At 37.0% G+C, this 25,162-nt stretch overlaps 1 protein-coding gene across 4 annotated transcripts in view; it reads right to left on the bottom strand.

Moving 5' to 3' along the window:
* Positions 1-25,162, bottom strand: part of KLHL13 (kelch like family member 13) — a 185,347-nt gene that overhangs the window by 52,623 nt on the left and 107,562 nt on the right. Inside the window, exons 1-2 of one of the 4 annotated variants that reach the window (XM_022562951.2) lie at positions 20,079-20,932; positions 18,331-18,396 (exon numbers count right to left, since the gene is read on the bottom strand). The exons of 1 other annotated variant lie outside the window; for it this stretch is intronic. In XM_022562951.2, the coding sequence (XP_022418659.2) occupies positions 18,331-18,396; positions 20,079-20,119 (107 nt within the window). In that variant the 5' untranslated portion in view covers positions 20,120-20,932. Of the gene's footprint in view, positions 1-7,321; positions 7,854-7,940; positions 8,292-18,330; positions 18,397-20,078; positions 20,933-25,162 lie in introns of those variants that run through there. 2 more of the 4 variants (XM_022562953.3, XM_030759474.2) reach the window with 2 other exon arrangements.

The following is a 25,162-nucleotide window of genomic DNA, read 5'->3' as shown; positions in this document are numbered from 1 at the left end:
AAGCCATTAGCTTGCAGCAATTTGTTATGGCAGCAATAGAAAACTCATACATGGAGGTTTTTCTCAGTGCCTGCACACAATCAAGCAATGGGACAATCATGTCCACAAGAAAGTACTAAACATGCTGACTGGTTAGTACCCTAGGACTGTGATAAACAGAGCACATCTGCTCCAGTCAATGGCAGCTAATTACTGGGGGGAGAAAAGGTGGTTGGCCAACGAAGGTAGAATAGTGCTTCGAAAGAAATAGGAAACAATGAGGTTAATCCCAGTATCATATCAGTAAGTAAAGATAATTGCCCCAGTATTTTCCTGCAACTTCACCACTTGACAGTACCACAAAGTAAAGCTAACTTCTCCCTGTACCACCACCCAATTCAAAAAAGTTTATCTCATCTGTCATACTCCTTTGTTCTTCGAATTCTAGTGAGATATTTCCTAATTAGTAGATGGCACGAAAGTAGCAAGAGTCTATAAAAAGAAAAAGGCATTAGAGGAGTCAAGATCATTGAAATCAAGCAGAACTGCGTTTGAATTTTCACTTCACCTCTTACTTGAAGTGTAACATTGAGCAAGTTAATTAACTTCTCGGAACCACTGTGCCCTTAGAGTAAAACAGGGAAAAGGCTTACCCTCATACAGTGTTTGGGAGGCAGCTTCCAAAGTGCTTGGCGCTTTTTTTTTCCAGCGAGGGAAGGATTTATTACTACTTGCAACAAGTAAGGAGAACACCGGGAATCTTTCCCAAAGCAGTGTCTCCCCATACAGCAAAATTGGGGAAGTTTTCACACAGTGCTTTGCACTTTTATAGTAGCACTCAATAAATTGTATTACATTTAACTATGTTAAACCAGGACATTTTTGAAAATTGCAAATAAATATGTTTCACATGAAATTTACAGTATCTGTTGTATAGGCTAGATTCAAGAATTCTGAAAGTTGTTTTTAGTTACATTTTTCTTATGGAAACGTGTTATTTCATTTCTCCACTGAACCATATCATAAGAAGAATTGTCCAACGAGTTGGGCATGCTCCTGTCTTACCATACCATAAGTGTCGCAAAATTGGGTTAAAAACAACATATACCCTCATCATAGTAAGTCATGCCAGTGAAAATATTTTACTATAATTGGAAACATAATATAATGTTATTTTTCTCTAAGATTACATCATATAGTCTGGGATCAAACTGTTGATGCTTGTAAGGTAAAAATATATACACTTGTGTGCTATAAAGCACCTAAGCCCTGTCCAACTTAAAGAATGGCACTCCATTTTTCTTGTTTAAAAAAGTGACCATCAAGTTTAAATGTAAATTGCATCATTTTCCATCTTATGGAATATGTACTTTCTCTTTTTTTTCTTTGTTTAAATATTGGAGTATAACTGACATACATTGTATTAGTTTCAGGTGTACAACATAATGATTTGATATTTGTATATATTGCGAAATGATCACCACAACAGGAATATGCACTTTAAAATCTGGTATCTATATCCAATTCATATCTCCTCAGTGAGCCCAGATACATTTCTCCTCTGTAGTATTTTTATTGCCATTAAATCCATTATCAACAATGCAAGCACAGTAAACAAGAATGTTATTTAAACTGGTTGTCTTGGTTTAGAATTTTCACAGGAGCAAAATAAATCAAGCAATTTAATTGTTTATAAATAAAGATAGGATAAAGTCTAGTCATTTTGAATAGCTGCAAGGACTATATCCATAATACCCAGCAGAGTTATGCCTGGCGCATAACAGGCAGTAACTTCTGAATATTATAAACTCAATATACAAGGTGACTGAAAAAGAACTGAGCTCTTTCAAAAGTGGATTGCTCAGTAACTTCTTTATGTACTGATTCCCTAAGAATCTCACGTTTATACCACCTCTTTCTTGGCCTTGAGGAGATAAAGTAATACACTGTGGCTGCTATTTCAATTTAAAATATCGGCATGCACAGCGCTTATAATTCTTGACTCTTTACAAGTAATACGGTCATTAATACAAATACTTGCCTATCTCTTCCTTCTTTCTTTTCCCTCCCCCTAACTTGGCCCTATTTAGGTCTCATCTAAATATTCTAAATTTCAAGCAGAATGTCTGGAATCCTTAGAGTTCTTAGTAACTCCAGACTTCGCATGATGGTGAAAGATTTGCATTTCCGTCTCTCTTCCCTCTGGGGAAATGCTTTGAGGGGTACTTGGAAGTAACACTCACTTAGGCATAAAAAAACAATGAATCTAGATAAATTTTCGACAAGTAAAATTCTTGGAAATTGCTGAAAGCATCCGAAATGCTAGCTTTCTGTCTTGTAAGTTTCTTGTGTGCAATATTCCTCAGATACATTCAATGGTTTTAAGAGATCTTTTTAAAGACACATACAATAGGCTTTAAAACAAAATTTTAATTTCATTTGCACATGCCAGAATTCCTCAGACTCGAAGATCTGAAGTAGCCAAGAGAATAAACGCTGACTAGGAGGAACAAGCAATCTAGTCGTAAACCTCCGAAAAGAAGTTTGTAAACTCTGAGTCACTGTGGTTCAGGGTGAATGCTATGATTAAAAAATAATATAATCGCAGGCTCTTTAAGATAAGCAAAACGCCTGTACGAAAGGAGAGAGGTCTCTTCTAGTCGGACCATGTGGGGAGCATAAAGTATAAAGTTTAACACAAAAAAACTATCTGGGTGAGGCACAACCAGCAGAGTGAAGAGTCTGGAAAACATGTCACATGAGTAATGGTTAAAGAAAGAAGATTTCCAGGCTTGTACGTTATGGAGGAAATAATAATAATAATAATAATAATATTTTTCTCCGTAGCTCCAGAAGGCCACACTAGGAATAGGAGATGAAAGATAAGAGGAATTGATATTGCTCAATGCATGGAAGAGCTGTCCACGAACGAAAGGTGCTGGCTTGGGGAGGTAGTGAGCTCTTTGTCACTGACAGTGATCAAGGAGAACGTGCATCAGCATCTTTCAGAGCTGTCACAGGAAGGATTCCTGCTTTAAAGGGGATTTGGATTCTCTAAATGACATCTAAGGTCACTTTTATCTCTATGAGTTTCCATTAATAAGTGTTAAGCTAGCCCTTCTGCAAGTTCAGACAATGGAAATTCACAAGAAACATGCTACAAGAGTTACAGATGAGCGCTAAATTGCTCTGTGTTATTTGTGTTATTTCTCCACATAATTCTGTTAGATTGAGCATATGTTGTAAAAAAAACAAATTAAGCAGACACAAACAAAAGTTTATGTATACACTAATTGTGAAAATGTCTAACTAATTATATTCTTTTCTAATTTGAGAATATCAATTTGGGAAGTATTTTGCTAGATGAAAAGGATACCTAAGGTTTTGTTTTATTTTATTTTCAAGGTTGTATTTTATTCACTAAATTAGAAAAAAGACAATCTTAGGGGATAGAAAACATGTCAAATTTAGAAAGTGCATGTTTTAATTTTCACTGTCCTTTGAATCACCCACAAACAAGGACCATTTATATAGTATGACTAAATCTAGACAAATGATTGACAATTAAATAAAGCACCATTTTTTCTAGGGAAATCTAGATACTGAATCTCAATGATAAAATGATAGAAAATGATTTCTATAAAAGTCAGTGCTATTGGCACTTACTCTAAAATATATTTTACATAGTCAACAAAATAGTTGTAAACAGGATGCTAACTGAATACAAGTGTATTGGCTAAGAGAGGACAAGTCTAATTCACTAACACTCATTCTACACCCATTGTCTGGCTTGCTATGATTCACTGTAACATTGTGCTGGTTAATTCTTACCTATTGTCTTCCTCCTTGTGGCCACACCATTATTAGCAAGACTTAACCGCTTGTGAAGAAAGATAAAAAGATAGCTAACGCTAATTCTGTTCTATTTCAGTGTGTCCTTGGAACCTAACAGTACATTAACCCTATAACATCAGCCTGAAGGAATCATCTACTGCCTGAAAACAATGAATACCAAAACACCAGAAAACCACTTAGAAGCGACTGCCCTTTCAGCTTTATTAATTTAGGCAAATTGACAGGTTAATTTACATGGTTCACACCTGTCAGGAGCAGAGTCTACTAATTTAGCTTACACTGACCAGGAGATACTCCTTCAGGCTAAGGTTGAACTTCAACCTTCTGCTGAACAGAGTGTAACACAAACACATCACTCAGATTTCGATCAAGACAGTCCCTTCAGAATTCCACATGGATGGCACACCACCCGTGCAAGTGTTCAAAACTGAAGCTGAAGGGAGACTCTACCTAATAAAGACTAAATAATATTTGGTAATCAAGCTATCTGGAGGCCAAAGGATTATTTTCCCAAATCTTTTGTCTTTATGATACTCCGCTCTTCCCAAATCATATTTTAACACAGTTTGAAAAGCACTTTATGCTATATAAGAAACTATTTTCCTTAATATTATCATAAACATTGTCTTTATCATCAATAAGTCTTGAAAATATGGAAAGGTTTTAACTCACGTTCAGGTTCTAAACAAGCAGAAAGCAAGCCAACTTGGACTTTAAATCCACAAGGAAAAAAAAGCTTTTCTGTTCAATGTTTGCAGTAAGTAAAACATTCTCTATTCTAGCTTTCACTAGTGGATAGCAGCACTGCCCTATATCACCAGCATCAATGGAAGAGTTCTAGCCAGCAGCACCTACATTGAGTTTAGAAAGAAACCATAAGGAACCTTTATATTTCTCCATATTTGCTCCATTACTACAATACATTTCTACTACAAGCAAAAATATTTTATATTGAAATTTCAGTCTTTGAAAAAGCACCCAAGTCATCAATGAAAATCATGTAATATGTATTCAACAAATCACAGTAAATAACGATGAAACATTACAAACCAATACAAGCAAATATACCAAAAGATGCTTATATTAACTGGGAAGAATTCTATATTCAAGATAGTATTTTTAATGTTTATACGTAATTTTACAGGTAAATCCTAAAATATCACAATCTATCAGAGAGTCAGAATTTAACTGCTCCATTTCAATGCAAAGACTTTAGACCCAAAAGACACAAGTAGCCACCTAATCTACGTTTGCCAACCCAACCGACCACGAGAGCAAACATGATGTTACTTGACCCAGGATTCTAACTTACTCTTTACAATTTTTAAGTGAAAAATATGCTCAACTTAAATATCATCCGTGTGTAGAAGTGCTATGGAATATAAGGAAGCACTGATGAGAACAACATGTTAAACGTGGTATTTTTATTTCTGGCCCAGCAAGGCAATGAACTCTAAATCAGTCAAAAACGAAACAATTTATTTAAAACTTGATTTAAACTCCCCAAGCTAGTCTTCTTTTCCTATATTTAACATATATTCTCTGTGTATATTTACATAATATTTTAAACCTCATATTAATTTATTTATTAAAAAAATAAGTTAAGGCCAATTTAACAATACAGACCGTCACAATGTCAAAATAGTCCAGACTAACACCAGCTCCTCAAATATACTTTTCCATTCTACATATGTGTACTACCAACACTCAGTGCCAACGTGCAAGATCTATGACATTTTCTGGCTTCTCTCATCTAAATCAATTCACTCGTATCACCAGGTCAAAGAGGTGAGGACTTAAAAGAAAGAAAGTGGTTCATTAAAGATGTTGTATTAAGCTGTATCTGAGCTTGTGGCTAGTATGGATTAAAAAAATGTAAGTATTTTTCAATCATCTCTAAAAAGTAGCAAATCAGCTGCAACAGGGGCTACAAATTGGATCTTTTGGACAGTAAAATGCAGTAGGAATACTAGAATCATTAGTAACCATTATTAATTGTAACCTATTGATTTTAGTTTGGGGTGTGTATGTTTTGTTTTGATGATGGAGTTGCTTTTGGTAAATCTTTGGTCATTTCTCACCAGCTAAGATATATAAAGTCAACAGGCACATCTCATTTTCTCGAATTATTTGAAGGAGCTCCATTAACTTGTCACCTCCATTAATTTGCACTTTTGACAAATGCAGCTTTTGAGAAACAAACAGAGCTGATTTTTTTCTTTTTTCTTTTACAAATATAACTTAAATTTTTAACTTTATAGGAAACAGAGTTTAACACCCAGATAAAATAACCTGAAGCATCTCTAAGAAGGAATAGAAAAAATAATCTGAAAATGAAATGATGACAGGATTCAACTCTGAAATGTCCTCATTTTTCCTCGCTTTCCCGGGAATTGCTTCTTTTGGACTGAGAGCACAAGCACACTTCCTCAGCAGCTGAAAGCCTTTCAAAGAACCAGAGAGATACCACTGTGCATCTGAACCTCATATAAAACAAAAACTAAGTAATAAAATGGCAACTCACCAGATTTCTAAACACACAATGGACCTAAAGTGGGAAGAATTTTCCACATCTGTCCTACTGAAAAATATTTTAAAGGGAACACTTACAGTTAAGACAGACTTTCACTCAAAAGCTTTTCTCGTACAATTATTTAATAAAAAAAAGTCCAGCTTTCCCTCACTCCTTCCTCTACTAAAAAAAGATCACAGACAATACTTTAAAAGAATATTTTATTATATCTCCCAGATTTTGTTTTTAAAGCAACACTTTGCAAATTTAAAAAATAAGATTTTCAAAAATTCTAGAAAGACGTCCCAATATACTTCAGTACATATTTACTTAAAATAAATTTCAAAAATAGATATTTGTATAATACACTTTTCAACTCCATGTATATAAATAACTACTCATAGAACTATAATTTGCACAAATTCAAACTTATACTTCAGAACTCGAATTATAAAACTGAGAAAGATATAATATCAAACTTATTAATGTTCATACACAACTCAAGTATCAAGTCCTCATTAAAAGACTCATTTTCTGATCAATGTGTTAACTCTGAATGTTTCAAATTCATCAAAAAATTATAGAAAGCATTTCCATGTTTAACACATCAATCATAAGCGTTTTTGTGCCATTACACAAAAGAAGTCGTCTTAAGTATTTCAGATACACAAAAATTCAAAACATCCAACCAATGTAAAAGTTTATCCTTATGCAATTCCTTAGATATACCTTTAGACTTTCATCTTAGTAATTACATTACCATTAGGCACTTTAAATGAAAAGAAACATAAACTCCTAGAAGAACAAAACAATGGTAAAATGTGGGCATGCCAATATATTTAAATGTAAGCAAGCTTGAGGTTTTTAATCTTGTGGGGTTTTGGATGTTGCTGTTTAGGATTTTCTACCCCCTTTTGTCACAAGGTTGATTCATGAATGAAATCCCACTTTAATATCCTATTTTCTCTCACTTACATGTATGCTGGAGAAAGTGGAGTTGACCTGGATGTTTTAAGCACAGGAACTGGGAATTTCCAGATAGCAGGAGAGCTCGTTTTCCATTTCAATGGCATGTTGTCACCACGGTACTACAATAACAGTAAACAGCGTTTCCATAACAGACTACCAACTATGACTTCCATTCCACACTGTACTGACACAGCAGTGGCTGCCGCGGAGAACAAGCAAACGATTCTGCCAGTGCCCTTAAACCGATGCTTCCAATCTGTAAAATAGGGCTGCAAGGTAGCTCCTTTAAATCCTCCTGTCCCCTAAAGCAAATGATGATTCTATCGTTCGAACTCAACAATAGTGCCACCTCGTTAGGAAAGCGTTGACTGCAGTATATTTTTTTTGAAAAGACTGCACTGTGCATACCACACAATGCAGCTTTATTTGATAAAAGCGGCTAGGGTTTGGGGTGGGTTTTTTTTTTTTTTTTGGTATTATTTTAAGCTTGCATTACCATTGTTCTACCTTAACAGGGATACTGCAGCACTGCAGTATATTCTGCACCTATTAACCTGATTTCTGACCAATAGTAGCAGGAAAAAAAAAAAATAGACGGGTTTCATATGAAAATGAAACAACATACCTACTCAGAATACACTTGTCATCCTCTGAACATTCTTCTTTTGAGCTGCAACAATACAAATGGGATATAAACCTCAGCATAGCCTTAGGCCACAGCTAATAGAGATCAGTGACTAAATTCGGCAGCCTGCTTTCCTCCTGTGCAAGCTCTGGCCACACAATACAAGAATGCCATTATGGGAAGAGCCCGTTTAAAAAAAATGCCAGTCTCTCTGTTTTCCAGTTAGAAGAAGGCAAAATGTAAGAACAAATATAAACTGCTGCAGAACTCTGCACGCTCTTCTAGTAGCTTCTGATTCAAGTTGCTCTCTTTTCCCTATTCTTATTTCCAAGCCAGGATGAGCAAAAATCTCATACATTTACAACATGCCGTGTGCTAACACGAATATCACTCTGTCTTCTGCAGCAGAGAAGTACAGAATAGCGTGCTCTTAATAGCAGTCCTCGGAGGGACGCTATCAACAATCTAATTCAGTGCTGCCCTCCCCTTCTTCTCTCCCCCTTTCCCTCCGCTTCACCCTCCTTCACGCCTCCCCCGCCCCCAAACAGCTCACAAATTGCCTAGAGGAGAGACACCAAGCAGGTGTCCAGCAGGGACCATTCCAGAGCTCAGCGGCGGGTCCGGTAACCTCTAGGGGTTAGTAACTGACAAGGAGGATCAAAAATTCAAGCTGCCATCAAAGGGAGGTTGACGTATTTCACGAAAGTAACGGCAAATAGAGGCTTCATCTGTATTGTTTTAAAATACTGCCAGAAAATAGCGTTGTAAATGCCCAGAACGCGACTGGGTGTTTCAAGTTTCTGTTTAAAGCACCAAACTCACACACTTTCTACACAATTCAAAGAAGTGAAAATAGGATAAACCGGTATTATGCTGAATTCTTTATTTTCAGGTTGAAGAATTTTATTTCTGATGTAGGCAAGTCGCCATCACTAAATATCTACCCTCAATGCATCCTTCCACCTTCTACCTAAAAACCGAATTACCCATCTTCATCAAATGCAAGCTTAATAAAGGAGGACCGCCATTGACATGAAAGCCGCTACCTTTTTAAAAACTCGTCGCAGCGATGAAAAGCTCATATTTACTTTCAAGTTTATATTCAAACAATAAGCTTGTGCTTCCAACTTAAGTAGCTGGCTTTCATATGCTCTTTCCAAACGATTCCCAGTTTTTGAAAGATTGAGATTTAGTCCCTAAGAGCCTTTCTCATTTGTATTCAAAAAGCACAGGTAATTATTTCTGTAAGAAAGACACTGCTTTCAAAAATTGCAAAATACGTAATTTCATATACCAGAATACAGCGTGAAATCACCTAAGGTAATCACAAGTACCTTCAAGAACACATCAACATTCAACAATGTATTTTCCTATGAAATCCAACATATATGTATACGTAGTATATACATTCACGCATACATACCTAAGGAGAGAAAGCTTATTTTGAAACATTGACCAGTAATGCATAAACTTTATTAAATACTAAATAGGTCTCAGCCATCACTACCTCACAAATAATTTTTATTCAATCTATCAGACACAAAAACACTGCACAAAAACTCAGTCAAGCAACTTAAAGGGTTAAATGATATTTCCAACTCTTTTCGGTACCCCCCGTCTAAAACTGTCTCACAGAAGTCTTCAAAGGAATCAGAGAAAGGAATATTTATCAATATCTTAGTGGCCAAAATACATTTTAAAAGTTTTTTAAAAGTGCCACTAATACAAATAAACTGTAGTCAATATTTTACATTAGAAGGATTTGTATAATAATCTTAATAGTTAAGGAGCAAAAAGGTCCTAGGTACAATTGGCAGTGGTAACTTGTTGGAAACCCCAAGAAGGAAAACACACGCGCGCACGCGTGCGCGCGCACACACACACACACACACACACACACACTCATCAAGCAAGTTTGGAATGTCTCATTCCAAAGCCCTGAAGCATTCTCAAACATTTAAAAATATAAAACAGCTACAAATTAGCTATATGGAGCAATTTTAGAGAGAAACTTCAATCACTTTCCAGCTTATGAAAATATTACAAAGTAGTAATTGCAAATGTAACTTCTCCTTCTGAGAACAAAGACCCCCAAAGCTATGTAAAACCAAGGTAGTTAAGTGTTTTGAGTCTTTATCTGTGAAGACTACTCAATATTTATGAGGGGGAAATAGGGTGAATGTAGAGTTTTCCAAATTTCCAAGAGGGTAACCTCCCAAAACAGGCGAAGATCACTTTACTGCAAAGGTTCTCAAGTTATTATTCTACTATGAGCAATCAACTGATTCAAAAAACCAACATATTCTTGGTCTAATCTCATTCGGCTCCAAAGAAATCAACCAATACCACCAAATCATCTCTTAGACTTAATGTTCAGAACCTGTTTCTGTAGCACTCCAACGGTTGTAATATTTGTTCAAAGTGAAAAGAAAGGCTGCTTTCTTCCACCCATCCTAAACACTCTTAAAGACCCCAAAACCCGAAAAGCATTATATCTGATGATGAGCATTTATTTATATTCATTTCTTTTGATTTAATAAATTGCTAGATGTCATTTGTAATTCTCTCTCATGAGCAAACAACCAATATGCCAAAGGCTTTAAAAATAATTCCCTTAACTAGAAATATAGTCCATGAAATATACTTTACACTATTAAATTGCTTAACAACACCATTCCTCATACGTCGTTTAGAAATAAACTTCAGCCAGGTAAAATCACCCCAATTACAAATTAGCAGAGTCCAAATTAATCAGATTTTACTACCCTGATGGCGACTCTAGTAGCAACTACGGAGTGTAATTACCATTACATTCCAGAACTAAAAATGTTTTCACCTACAGAGTGAAAGGAAGAAAATGATTAAATATATATTTTAAATATAATTTTATGCAAGCTCAGTGGTCCCACTACTTTAACATTTAGACTGGGGGGAACCTCCCTGGTGGCGCAGTGGTTAAGAATCCGCCTGCCAATGCAGGGGACGCGGGTTCGAGCCCTGGTCCGGGAAGATCCCACATGTCACAGAGCAACTAAGCCCGTGCGCCACAACTACTAAGCCTGTGCTCTAGAGCCCACGAGCCACAACTACTGAGCCCGCGTGCTGCAACTACTGAAGCCTGCACGCCTAGAGCCCATGCTCCGCAACAAGAGAAGCCGCCGCAATGAGAGGCCTGCGCACTGCAACCAAGAGTAGTAGCCCCTGCTCGCCGCAACTAGAGAAAGCCCACGTGCAGCAATGAAGACCCAACACAGCCAAAAATAAACAAGTTAATTAATTAATTAATTAAAAAAAATATTTAGACTGGGAAATGTCAAAAGCCCTCGTTCACATCACAGGAAACACTGATTTCATTTACAGAACACTTGGTTTCTATTATGGACAACTGCATAAAATGGGATAGAAAGACAACATGCACAAAAGCTCTTCAAAACATTGTATGAACGTCAATCACTCAAAAATACCTGTGAATGCGTATTTCAGAGATGTAATAAAGAACAATGTTGGGACTTGGCCAAGGCCATGAAAGAAGTCATTCTTGGCCAAATCTTACAACACAGAATTCCCTGGTTCCCAAAGTAGAAAGAGAAGGTTTGTAGAACTTTTACAAATCATCTTGCCAGTACCCTCATTGTATAGATGAAAAAACTGAAGCCCAGAGAAGTTAACTTGTCACACTACTAGCTAGTAGCAGAACTGGAACTAGGAACCAAATTCCATCTCCTAGTCTAGGACTCCTGCTCTAGAATCCCTACTGTCCTTTCTTCTCAATGAGACAGTTCCAGAAGATGTTTGTTTCCATATGAAGTGAACCACATTCTACAAATGTCTCAATGTATTCAAAAGAACTACAAAGAGTTATTTATTCCTCCAATTATATGTACACTCAAAGACAGACATGGGAAAGGAACACCAAAAATACAAACGTGTGCAGAAAGACCATTTCCAAAATCTTAATTCCAGAAGGTGTTTAAGAATGATCAGGGAGAAAACGGTGAGTAAAAATCAAGCCAGTCATAGTATGAGAGAAAAGTGAAATATATAGCCAAGAGCCTAATTTTTTTCTCAATGTAAATGTTTCTAAATGACTTTATATGAAAGTTTAATTTGCTTACTGACTGCTACAGTTTGTCTCCAGTACCACCATCTCGTGAAATGAATTGACTAATATGTCACATATCTGACCTTTCTCCATATTTTCCCAATATTCCCTAAGAACTAACCTACCTTTTTCTTGCAAGTTTTGCTTAATCCCGTGGTAAGTACAACTGAAGAATAATAGCGTTAACCATCGTTTGTATGAGCAGGCACTGTGTAATCTTCTGGAGTCCTGACAATGTCCCTTCAGACTAATCTGGGAGATCCATGTTATTCCTGTTGCTCAGACAAGACTGTAGATCATGCCAAATCGTGTGCTCTGTTTATATTCTACCAATCAGTAAAAGTACTTGGATGGCAACCAAGTAAGACTGTTAAACCCTTTAAAGCTTACAAAAAGTTAACTTCTAGACAACAGAGCACAATTCTTAATACATTCAGGGCTCCTCATTACAGGAAATAGAACTGTTCACGCGAATGGCTATATATACTTAGGTGTGTGTGTGTCTCCTTTTGATTTGTTTTAGGAAATTGAGTATCAAATACATTAAAAATTTCTTACTAGATACTCTGATATGTCGCCTTGCTAAGATCAAAATGGAAAATCCTAGACATTTCTCAAAGACAGCTGCTTTGGAAAGTCATTATTTCATCTTTTATAAGCACCTTCTCACAAATCAATTTCCTTAACGGAACTGTGTGGACTCTTACGGTCCCACAAAGAATTTACATAGATTATTGTAACCATGACTATGCCTTGGATTACTGTAGGACCTATCTCCTTCACAATACAAACAAGTAGAAAAACACACTTGTGCAGGCACATACGCACATGTGTGTGTGTATGCACAGAGAATTCCTCAGGCCATGATGGCATAAGTAATGTGAAGGGAAATACTCTTCTGATCTTTAACATTTCCAAAGGAAAATATGGGTACTAAACGTTTGTTTGTTTCTTTGTTTGCTTTGGGGGAGTCAGGTATAGAACAGCAATAAGAGGAGCTAGTAAGCTGATAAGGTAAGGGGAACAAAGGAGAAAAAAAGTAAGGGTGAGGAAGGTGATGGACTGGCTGGAGGGAGAATGGAAAGCCAGAATGGTAGTGGTTCCTGATGTTTATGTAGCACCTTTTATAACTGGGGGTCAGATGAATGAGTTTATGAGGCTAAGATGGGAGTTGGTGTAGAAAGGACTGAGCAGGCAACAAGAGAGATCCAGCTGTTGGGGACCCAATGATCCACAGATTCTGACTACCCTTAATCTCACTACGCTGAAAAAAGGATTTGCACTGAATGGGAAATTCAGAAGTCCTTGCCCTTCCTTCTTCTTTTCGTTTTCTGCAGTATCTATATTCTTTATGGCTTTTTATTTTTTGGGGGGGGGGCTACCCTTGAGTTCTTCATTCACATGATTCCCAAATCCATATGCCCAAGTAAGTCTTCATACATCTTTGACATGCATAACCTAAATTAATTCTTAAGTATTCCCGTGTATTAAAAAATGCCTTAAACCCCAAATCAAATTGTTTGGGTGTATTGGGAGGGGTAATGGTGGAAATCAATGATTTTCACATACATACTATCTATATACATGATTCTGCATTACCATTTTTAAATTGTTGAAAAAAGCCATTTAAAGAGACAGTTTATGATCATCAAATAAGGATAATGTATCCAGGGCTCCAATAAGAGGCCTGCTGTTAGGACACCCCCGTGCTCCAGCTTTGCTTCTTTGTCTGCCTGAGATGCCTTCCCCAAACTCATGCTCCTCCTTCAAGAAGGAATCCCTGAATCTTTATCTTCGTAATGGATCACTATTCCTGGCACGTGGGAAAGCACTCAGTAAGTATTTGTTGAGTAGACTGGAAGCGAGATTTTTATAAGCAGAGTAGTGGTTAAACAAGAACTGTGTACTGAAGCCAGGATATATCCTGAAAAGTTTAAAAAATGCTGTTATTGACTCTGCTATGACTAAAAGCAGAGTTCAAAGTAAAAGGAATATCCATTTGTTAATTTGATAATTTGAGGCTATAAAGTCCTTAAAAAGAAAAAAAATTAAACATACACATTGTCTTGTTAAAAATAAGCATATGTTGAAGAAAATCACCCAGAACACATACTTCCTTAAGTAAAATAAAGGCGTCACTGACAGTGATGATGGATTGCTCTAAGGAAAAATCTCTGCTCTCACCTCAAATAATAATAATTTAACTGTTTAGTTGTCTCTCAACAACTTCCTAAGTATCTCCTTAAATTACATTTGGTAAATAAAATAGCCAAACTATTGTTAGAGTTTCTGATGTGTTTGTTTGATAAGTCTGCAAACTTATCAAAATAAAAATCTATTTAAAATGTGCAGTGTTACTCAAAAGAAAAGTTAAGAATATGGCTCTACTGACTAAAAATTATATGCATATAAAGCTTTTCAAATAGTTTCACTACTTTGTGGCATCAACTATAGAAGCAACACTACAAACTGTGCACGAAGACAAAGTAATAAGCAATATTACAATCTTAATTTTTGTAAATTATGAACTATGTTGATAAGAGTAAATAATTTCTAATAATGTTTATCTATAATGGTTGAAAAACTTTTTAAAATAATAAGCACACCACAATCCTAAGTCTCAAAAGCATGCCAGTTAAAGAAAGTCAACATTTCCTATGTTATACATTCTTTCAGTAATACCTATATTTTTTACAAAAATGTGAGTTGCTGAAAGACCTTTAGAATAAGACATTTTCCTCAATATCCCAATTAAAATTAACGAAATAACGCTACTATCTTGAAAAAATCGTATTTATATCCTTTTATCTAAAGAGTTATTATAACATTCACATGCGCACCATAAACGTTACAGGCAAAACTGAGATCTAGGCGATTACCTAAGTCGTCCCACCTCTTCTCCCTGAGTATTTGTAAATCTTGGTTACAAATACTTAGGGTAATCACGATAATATTTTGCTAACCAGAAGAAAACACTTTCGTGAAAAGCTAATCCTAATGACTCACTGAGATTATACCACACTACTTAAATTTTCCATGAAAAAGGCCCTTTATATGCAATTGCTTTAATTTTGTTTTAAATATCTTAAAGTCCAAAAAAGGCTCAACTTCGAACTTGAACCTTGTGACCCACTGCCATAACATGGGGACCAATAGTTTCCTTAAAGGTATAATTTAGAGTTACGATATCTGCCTACTATGGTGGTATTAAAGAGACTTAGCAAACAGTTCAATACCTCTATTTTCATGAGTATTTTGAGAACCTTCTCATTCTCTAATTTAGAGTTCTTCTCATGGGTAATCTTAAATTCTAAAGTTTTTTTTTTTTTTTTTTGGCCGCGTTGCGTGGCTTGCGGGATCTCAGTTTCCAGACCAGGGTTGAACCTGGGCCACGGCAGTGAAAGCCCAGAATCCTAACAACTAGGCTACCAGGGAACTCCCTAAAGACTTTTTTCTTAAAAGAAAGGCAGGGAGGGAGGTATAGAAACATTTATACTGCAAGATGCCAAATATATGGTAGCAAGTCTAAATTACAGAAGCTAGTGTGCAATTAAAAATTGCTATGCCTCAAAAACATATTTAGCAATTATGAAAATCCTATGATGGAAGACATCATTAACTCATGTTATATAAAGTGTTCATGTGTTACAAACTAACAACAGCATTGTTTTAGATTTATGTCTAACTTCATTACTTGGATGCAATGGTTGTCCAGTGGGGGAAATCCTTTCTTTTCCTTTATCTCATGTTGTACTACTATAAAGTAAATGTGATTCTGACATGAGGGAATGAAGAACAGACTTCAGGAAAACAGAATTCATCTTCTAGGCTGACCCTAGGTTTTAGCTAGATGCAATTTAAATTTGGGGTTCCTGACTGCCTTTCTAAGTCTGTCTACTTCAACCAGTAGTTCAGAACCACTTCACGTCTTCAAAATCAAATATATGTTTTCAATAATCAGTTATTTCTCATGGAATTCTGAAGGTATACAACACTTGAGTAAAATACATCTTTAGCTAGCATATATTTATTCATTCATTCCTTATTCAGCTTGACCTAAGTCAGAGACACTGTTGAGCATTTTTATGTCTTCCACTACAGGGTCTGGCCACTTGGTTTGATGCTGTCCAGCCAGTAAACAAAAACATTTGTGTTTAGGGATTTCCAGAATCAACAGTTTTTGAGATTCAGATCTGTAAAGCACAGACCAACATAACTTGTATTCCAAAAAGGGTGAAGAAGCAGCAAGATGGAGCTTAAACTGATACTCTAAACAGGGAACAAGCATTAGCCAATTGATTAATTAGGACCACGTTTTTGCATTTGTCAACTAAAATGCATTTGTTTATACTGAGGCCTCTGTAGTAGATTAGCCGTTCCTGACAGTGTAAGATAGACTCCTTGAACTTCACAAACACCAAAATCAATCCACTCACTATGCCAAGACCAAAACCTGTAGAGAAGACGTGCGAGCTGAATTCGCTCAATCATCAGCGAGTACCGAGAAGTGATGACTTTGCTAGATGTTACAAGTATACAACAGAACACATGTTCCCCAGCCACAAATCCCTTAAAATCTAATCGGGCCGACTGCGTATTCACATATGAAACATGAGTAAGCATAAATATATTGCTGCCGTTAAGCCTTAACCATCCAGAATCCTAGATAGCCTAGTGTTTTTAAAAATTAAAAATTAAATTGAAAACAACTGGGATAGGTTAACTCTTAAAAATATTAAAAGTCACTTGTTTTTCACCTTTTGGGGGCAATGTTTCTGCTCTTTATCTTCCTCGAGTCGAAAACGAACACAAACCTATTTAAAATACCTCGCAGTCACCATAATGCACAACATCTATTGTGATATGCCTCCAACGGAGATATAGCAAGGTGTGCAAGCAACAGCTGTCATTCCTCACCCCTGCCTGACTCCCGCCCCCATAGGCCTCGACATGGAACTTGGATGCTACCAAGGGAAAAGGGGCTCTTCTTTACCTTCCGATGTATACCAAGAGAAAAGTCCTATACCTTTTTTTTTTAAACATCTTTATTGGAGTATAGTTGCTTTACAATGTTGTGTTAGCTTCTGCTGTATAACAAAGTGAATCAGCTATACATATACATACATCCGTCATATCCCCTCCCTCTTGCGTCTCCCTCTATCTATTTTACATTTGGTAGTGTATATGTGTCCACGCCACTCTCTCACTTCGTCCCAGCTTACCCTTCCCCCTCCCCGTGTTCTCAAGTCCATTCTCTATGTCTGTGTCTTTATTCCTGTCCTGCCCCTAGGCTCTTCAGAGCCTTTTTTTTTAAATTTTAGATTCCATATACATGCATTAATATACGATATTTTTCTCTTTCGGACTTACTTCACTCTGAATGACAGACTGTAGGTCCATCCAAAACGTCCTACACCTTGAAGCTCTCCAACTTCAGCATGCCTAAGAATCATCTGGGCTGAATACTGAACATGTACAAGTCTGGAAGTGAGAAGCAGTACTCTGTATGTTAAACAAGGACTCCAGCTGATTTGCAAGCCTGGTCTACTCAACTTGGAGAAACCCTGCTTTAAAAGTCAAGGTGGCCCACCCTCACTCAGGATGACCCCGGTCAGAATGAGGCTCTGTTTTCTGTCTCAGTGCCTGGCCTTCCTCAGCGTATCAGCATTGGCTGCTCACCAATCGTTGTCTGTCCCCACTGTCCATGGCTATTATCTTGCCCTCCCACTCTCCAGACCCTTCCAGGTCTGGGAGAGTCTGAAAGCAAGGTCTCCAGCTGGCGGACAGATTTGGAGGCGGACAAACAGACACATGCAAAGTGGGAAACTGTGAAGTACAGCAATTAGGAAACAGAGGTAGTATGAGTTACACTGATTGTGCAATACAGGGTAGAAGTTAAAGACTTGTTTTAAACTTTTTCAATGAGGAAGGGTGCCGAAGAGGACAGAGCTGGGCACGTGTGATCTGCTTGTAGCTCTGCCACAAACTTGTAACCTCTCGTGTTATCCTCCGTAAAATAGGGAAGATGCCAGACTCACAGCAGTGTGATGAGAACCAACTGAACTTGTGTTTGTGAAAGCACATTGGAAAATATAAAGCACAATACAATGATGTGTGGTATTTCTCTGATGAAATAATTTCTTTTTTTGTCTTAATAAACACAGTACCCTAGACGTTATTGAAAGTTTCTTTGATGACTGAATGGCTTCTAGTACCTCAGGGTCTTTTTTATGAAAATAAATTCTCATTGACAAAAAGGTAGAAGAAAATGCAGACCCTTAGACATACCCTGAAGTTGATTTTTTGAATATATCCTTGAAATCGGCTTGTTTTAAAGATAATTGCCTCCGTCTCCTGAAAGTGGAGTGCAAAAAAAAAAAAAAAAATCTGGTTAATTGTGGCTTTATTGTACGCAGTTCAAAATTTTCAAAGCATACTCTGCAAATATTTTAGCTATAAATTAATAAACCATATTTATAAATCCTGAACAGTTAAGACTACACAGAACAATTTAAAAATATGTGAATTAACTTTTAAGAAAACCCTTAACTAGCAAACCATAAGATTCTATTTGTTTTTATCTACACTCTCTTAATGTTTCAGAAAGTCTGGAATAAAGATTGACAGTGAATACAACATTTATTGGCAGCTGATCTAAAAGACTAAACTAGACAAATCTGGACACAAGGAAACACTTTTCCAGTAAATATATACTCAGCCTTGGAATGCTTTGTCATTTTCTAGCTTTTTAAGCCTAAAGTTCAATTCTTTGCTGATATACTGTTTTGCCATAAAAACCAGAAAGCAAATGGCACAAGCTTTCAGAGAACAGATGGCTAATGTTCTTCTAGGTTCATTTACTACATTTTCTTATTTTCATACTGCTTGTAATTAATAAAAACATATAAATAGATGTATTGTTTCCTAACGAGAAGATTTTGTTTTTGTGAAGTTCTGTCATATACCTAACTCCTTTGGGCTAATACAAAAGGCAACGATGAACAGACATACTTCTGGTACTGCCTCAGGAATGCAGTTTTAAAAATAGAGACTACTACAGAAGCACTGCAGTATATGCTGTCAACACGCTTAAAACATTAAAGTATGCTGGCAGGTGTCTGAGGAGCTCTAACACAAAATTCAATTTATTTACATTTATTTCATTTATGTTGCTATTAGCTTAGAGAAAGTAAACATTACTAATCATTACCTTTGTCTAACTTTTTCTTCAAAATAAACAGATTTGGTATTTTTCTGGGTCATCTCACAAGCACTATTGCATTATTAAAGTCACAACTAAATCAGTCATAGTCTAATAGTATCTTTAAAAAGACCTTGGCAGAAACCTTATCCAGAATGTTATTCTACATCTAATGACTTGTTATGCAAAAGGTAGGTAGCAAGTATTTTTTTTAAATGATAAATTCAAAACAGCTTCTCCTTAATGGCAATACTATTTCAAAGTCTACTTTTACTATACACACAAAAATTATTTTTGAATCATAAAAAGCTACAATGGGTTAAATTCATATTTGTCATATCTTAGCAATAAACCTCACCAAGCAAATAACAATTATATATATTTTTGGCTTAAAAATACATTAAAGTATCTTTAAATACAGATTATTTTATATTCCTATTAATATTATTCCTTTCTTTTGTGTATTTAAGAAGAATCTGGTGTGCCACCTTCTGGTAACTGAGTGAAATTATGTATCTTCACACAAGTCACTATTCTTTATTTTAACTTTTAAAAATATATATATTTCTTAACCTGTATTACATTTAAGCTATATAAATAAATCTATACCATAGTCTGAAATAAAGTAAAATTTCCCTAGTGATGTTTTTTTAAAAATCAAGCTTTACACATGCTTCCTATGATTTTTCCATGGTTACCAATATGTCTCCTGAATTCTACAATACATATAAAATTGATTTTTGAACACCGTTTCACAGCCACATATGAAAACAACAGGCTTGCCATTTTAATGAATAAGTAACAGCAGTAAATAAAGAAAAAGAAGTTCTCTTACCAATAAGCCCATTTTTCTCTTAAGGTTTGAACTCTCATCATTTGTCATGTTCTTGTGGATCCCTCTCTCATCAAATTCTCTGGAGTTTTAAAGTTGAGAGCTGTGATGCACAGCTAGGCTCCTCTACATAGTAGCGCACCCCAGTGCATCTGCCTGGTATAACACTTCACAGTTGTAGCTCCCAAAAGCAGAAACAAGCTTTATGTATTCAAAACCTATGCACCGCACACCTTCCCTCGGTAGGAAATTGTAGTCAGCGTGGTTGAACTATTTACATTTCTTATCTTAACTCCCGATCCGATATGAAGATCAGAACCACATGAATCTCGAGCTTAGTTACAGTAAGCTGAACAAGAACAGTGCGTTCATCTTCAGAGCAGAGGTGGGGTGAGACAAATACTAACACCAGGAGATCTGACTGAGAAAAAAAAACCAAACAAGTTGATCTTATTTTTTCAAGGGTCACTGTCCTGATATTTGTCATATTACCTTAAATCTTTATTAGCTTTAACTCTTCCCTCTCCCAGTCCCTAGTAGCCAACCAATAACTCCTATCCTTTATTCTTTATCAATTTTCCAGGAATCTAACCCCTACTGTTTCTTTGTTTTTTAACAAATGAACTATTTCCCAAAAAATGCATATAACTGGCCTCTCTGCATCTCCCATCTTTAATCTAGCAATCACATTGCTTCTAGATGACTCTCTTAAAATACAACTATACATGGCGTAAATTAAATGTGCCGAAAATATTTTATTCAACAAATATCCGTCAAGAACTTGCTACACATTAGGTAGGTACTCTGTTAGGTGATATGGATGACATGGTGAATAAGACACAATCCCGTGCTTTGAGGAAGCTTCTAGTTGAGTGAGGGAAGCAAACATGTACTCTGACAGCACAAAATATGGTGTAGAAGTTTTAGCAGCATAAGCCCAGGATTCTACAGCAGCAGAGGAACAATGAAATTAGTGCTGCAACTGAGGCTGAAGAATGAGGCATTCACCAGGTGGACTCCAGAAAAAAAGTCTGTGCAGAGACACACACAGGTTTGAGGATTACAACATGTTGGAGAATCAGGAAAGTCTTCAGTACAAATGGAAGGAGCTTCAGGTGCATGGTGTTGAGGGGAGTGGGTTTTAAGATACACAGAACCATATCACAGAAGACCTTATGTGCCAGCAAAGAGGTTTAGATTTTATCCTATGAGCTATGAGAAGCCATTTCTTGAAAGAGTGGATCACTCAAGGAATTAAACAACTACACCCAACACGCAAAACTCAAGACGAGCCGGCCAATCTACTCTTCTAATTCACAGCCTAGTATCTCCTAACACCAACTTCCCATTCTATACCTCACAAGCCCGCTTTGTTCTTCCTCTCCTTTGCTCCAGAGGTCCTCCTGCAAGAAATCCCTTCCCCGGTCCACTTTTCTAAACTCCATTCATCCCTCTAGACCCAACTCAAATTGCATTCTTTTCTGTGATGTCTTCCATGGTAATCTGAGTCTACAGTTTATAAATGTTCCTCCATCACATGGACCATACTATGCATTCTTCCTAAAGCACATAATGCACACAATGTTCAAGGAACTTTTCTGGCACTTTATAAAGTGAAGCAAGATGGCAAGGAAAAGACACTGAGGCAAAAGCCAGAGCATGAGGGTAAGTGGCCTAAGAAAGTAAACCTCCCCAGACTTCACGGTACACACTAATCTCACTAACTTTCTTCATCACTCTCAAGCCTAAAAAGCAAAGAATATGGATGTAAGAGAACTAGATCTGGATTGGGCAGCAACTCTGCATTACTATGCAACATTGTTGGCTGTATATATCACAGCTCTGGTTCAAAACCTCCAGAGAATTGATAAGAAATGGATACCAACAGAATAGCTAAATGATGGAGCTGTGATCTTTGGAAGAAAAGAGTTGGGGGTGGGGGAGCTGTTATTGTTGCTTTACTACTTGCAGTAAAACAAGAGAATTCACCTGAAGGTCCATACCATAAACAAAAAGGATTCATGAAGACCACAGAAATAGATGGGAGAGTGAGGACAGGGGATTGGATCCAGAAGGTTCAGAATCTCATGAAGAATTAAGGGAGAAAATCCAAGTGTGAGAAGGGGGTTGTTAAAAAAGGGATAATAGTGTTAGCTGGGAGATTAATCTAGGATAAGAAGCTTTACCAGAGAAACGTGTGCTGGGGTGTAAATATTTAGTGTTCTCTTGCTGTGGAACCACACCCCATTATGCTCAGTGTCAAACAGACAAGCTCTCGTTGAAGTTGGCATTTAGCATTCAGCTTTGTCTCATCCTTTTTATGTATACATAATTTCTTACATTTATGCAACGATGCAAAAACCATGGTGCTTTCTTTCATTTGCCAATAAAAAATCTTTTCATCTTCTTCAAGCACTTTATGTTAAAGTGGGTTAAGAGGATTCTGCCAATAATTTCAAAAAGTAGTTAATACTTTAAAATATTCTCTCAATGACTTAAAAATGCCCTAGATAAAATCTATCTACACCTTCTTGTTTATTGAGTGCAAAAACTGACCACTTTTCCTTTCCACTAACTTGTAAGGAAAAAATTCAAATACAGAAAAAAATGGAAGAATGTGATTTTGGATGTGTGCCACACTTTTCTCAAGAAATCTTCAAAAAAGGGCAGTATTTAGGGGACATAAAAATGATTTAATCCACTGGGTCTTTGGAAGAATGTTTTAAAACTACGTATCAATGGTACCATAGATTTTATTTATTTTTATTTATTTATTTTTGGCTGCATGGGGTCTTCGTTGCTGCGTGCGGGCTTTCTCTAGTTGCGGCGAGCAGGGGCTACTCTTCATTGCGGTGCACGGGCTTCTTATTGCGGTGGCTTCTCTTGTTGTGGAGCACGGGCTCTACGTGCGCGGGCTCCAGTAGTTGCAGCACACGGGCTCAGTAGTTGAGGCTCACGGGCCCTAGAGCGCGCGGGCTTCAGTAGTTGCGGCACATGGGCTCAGTAGTTGCAGCGTGCAGGCTCTAAGGTGTGTGGGTTTCAGTAGTTGTGGCACGCGGGCTCAGTAGTTGGGGCTCAGGGGCTCTAGAGCGCAGGCTCAGTAGTCGTGGCACACAGGCTTAGGTGCTCCGCGGCATGTGGGATCTTCCCGGACCAGGGATCGAACCCGTGTCCCCTGCACTGGCAGGCAGATTCTTAACCACTGTGCCACCAGGGAAGTCCGGTACCACAGATTTTAAAACAAAGAGAGAATAAGCCAGACCATTTCAACATTTAGTTTTGTGGAAAACAAAACAATTGCTAGAGTATTTCCCTCAGACCTGGCAGAAAAAAAAAGCAATAATCATTTTATATTAGCTTTGAACTAGAACAGGTGTTTTATTCAAATTCACATGAACTAGTTCATCTAGAAGTTGTAAAAGGCGAAAAGAGGGTAGTAACTACCTCCTGGTAGTCCACAGTAATTGGACATTATTTTTGATGATAGGGTCTATATTAATCAAGTATAAATAATTCACTTACATTGTATTTAAAATAGCATCGTCATCGTGTCATCTCATGTATAGCAGTACTCTTCTCATTTCTTCTTTCATCCTCCTTCTTACAGCAGGATGAGTTGGATGGTTTATAGAGTTTTCTGTTGTGTGGAAATATTCTTAGATGGTATATTTTCAGAAACATTGATCTAAAGAAGGGATGGCCAGGGGTATTTATATTGGGAGCAATTGCTCATATGTCTATAGCCCAGAAGTGTATATTTCAGGTGAATTATCAGATTCCAGTAGTATGGCCACTCTATCTCATGGGAAAGGTGGGGTCAAAAGGAAGAAAATGAATGGAAGCCTCCTTTTCCGTTACTAATAACTCTGCCTGTGCTGTCATTGGCTTGGGAAAAACGGCAAAGGGAGTAGAAGGCCACTGTTTCAAGACTTCCCATTCCTAGTTGAATGAGTCATAACCGTCTTATATATTCCTAAAATGTAACAAAACTCAGGTCATACCACTATATGGTAACACAAATGATTGAGGCTAAGTCATGAGTAATTCAAACTACCTAAGAGATGTCAATTATTCAAGGTTGACGATAAAATATAACAACTCATAGCTTACCAACCTAAGTCTTAAATTCATTACTATTTAATAGCTATAGTGAGAATTGGAAAGAAGCTAAGTTACACATGGTAGACGATTGGGAAGGAAGAAATTTTATCATGTTAAGTTTGGAAACATAGACACAAGCTAAACGACATTCCACAGTCAGAAGGGCAGACATACGGAGTTAATAAAGAAGTAAGAATATTTCCACTTGTCAATAACTTTTCAACCTAATTTTCCTATCTAGATACTCCACAAAGTATTTTACTTCTTTTAAGTGTTAAGTGATAGCCTCACCCAACAGAATTCCAAGTTAAAAAGTTTATTATACTTGTTAATTTTTAATTTTTTTTTTTTGGCGGCACCGCGTGGCATGCAGGATGCGGGATCTTAGTTCCCTGACTAGGGATGGAACCCATGGCCCCTGCTGTGAAAGCGCGGAGTCCTAACCACTGGACCGCCAGGGAAGTCCCAATACCTCTTAATTTTTAAGAGTCTCGTTTTCATTTTCACCCCGACCCTGAGGTAGGCAGTGCAGGTGTTAACATCCCCATTTTCCTAGTGAAGAGACACTTATTAAATGACTTGGCTCAAGTGACATAGCTGCTAAGAGAACTGGAAAACAAGAATTTAGGTCCCCTGACATCTAATTCAGTGTTCATTAGTCACCTCTGTATTGTACTAATATTTATTTTAGGGGAAAAAGAGACAAACATGACTCCTAAACATCACCAAAAAGGGGTCTTCTCACACTGATCATGAGGAAGTAAATGGCCACAGGACGGAAAGAATAGGCCATGACGATATAGGATGCTATATGACTAAAGGTGCAGAACGATCCACGTACACCTATGGCAGAAATACCTTCCCAAAGCCAATTCGCAGAGCTCTCTTATGTCCCTCAATTAGCAATTTCTTGCAATAGACCTCAAACGCGCCATACTCTCTCACACCCCAGTGGCCTTACGTATGATATCATCTCCACTTGGAAT

The sequence above is a fragment of the Delphinapterus leucas genome, chromosome X (genome assembly GCF_059928025.1).
Source record: "Delphinapterus leucas isolate spDelLeu-1000000601 "Yukka" chromosome X, BTC_Dleu_Yukka2, whole genome shotgun sequence".
Lineage (NCBI taxonomy): Eukaryota > Metazoa > Chordata > Mammalia > Artiodactyla > Monodontidae > Delphinapterus > Delphinapterus leucas.
This window is presented reverse-complemented; position numbering and strand designations above follow the sequence as displayed.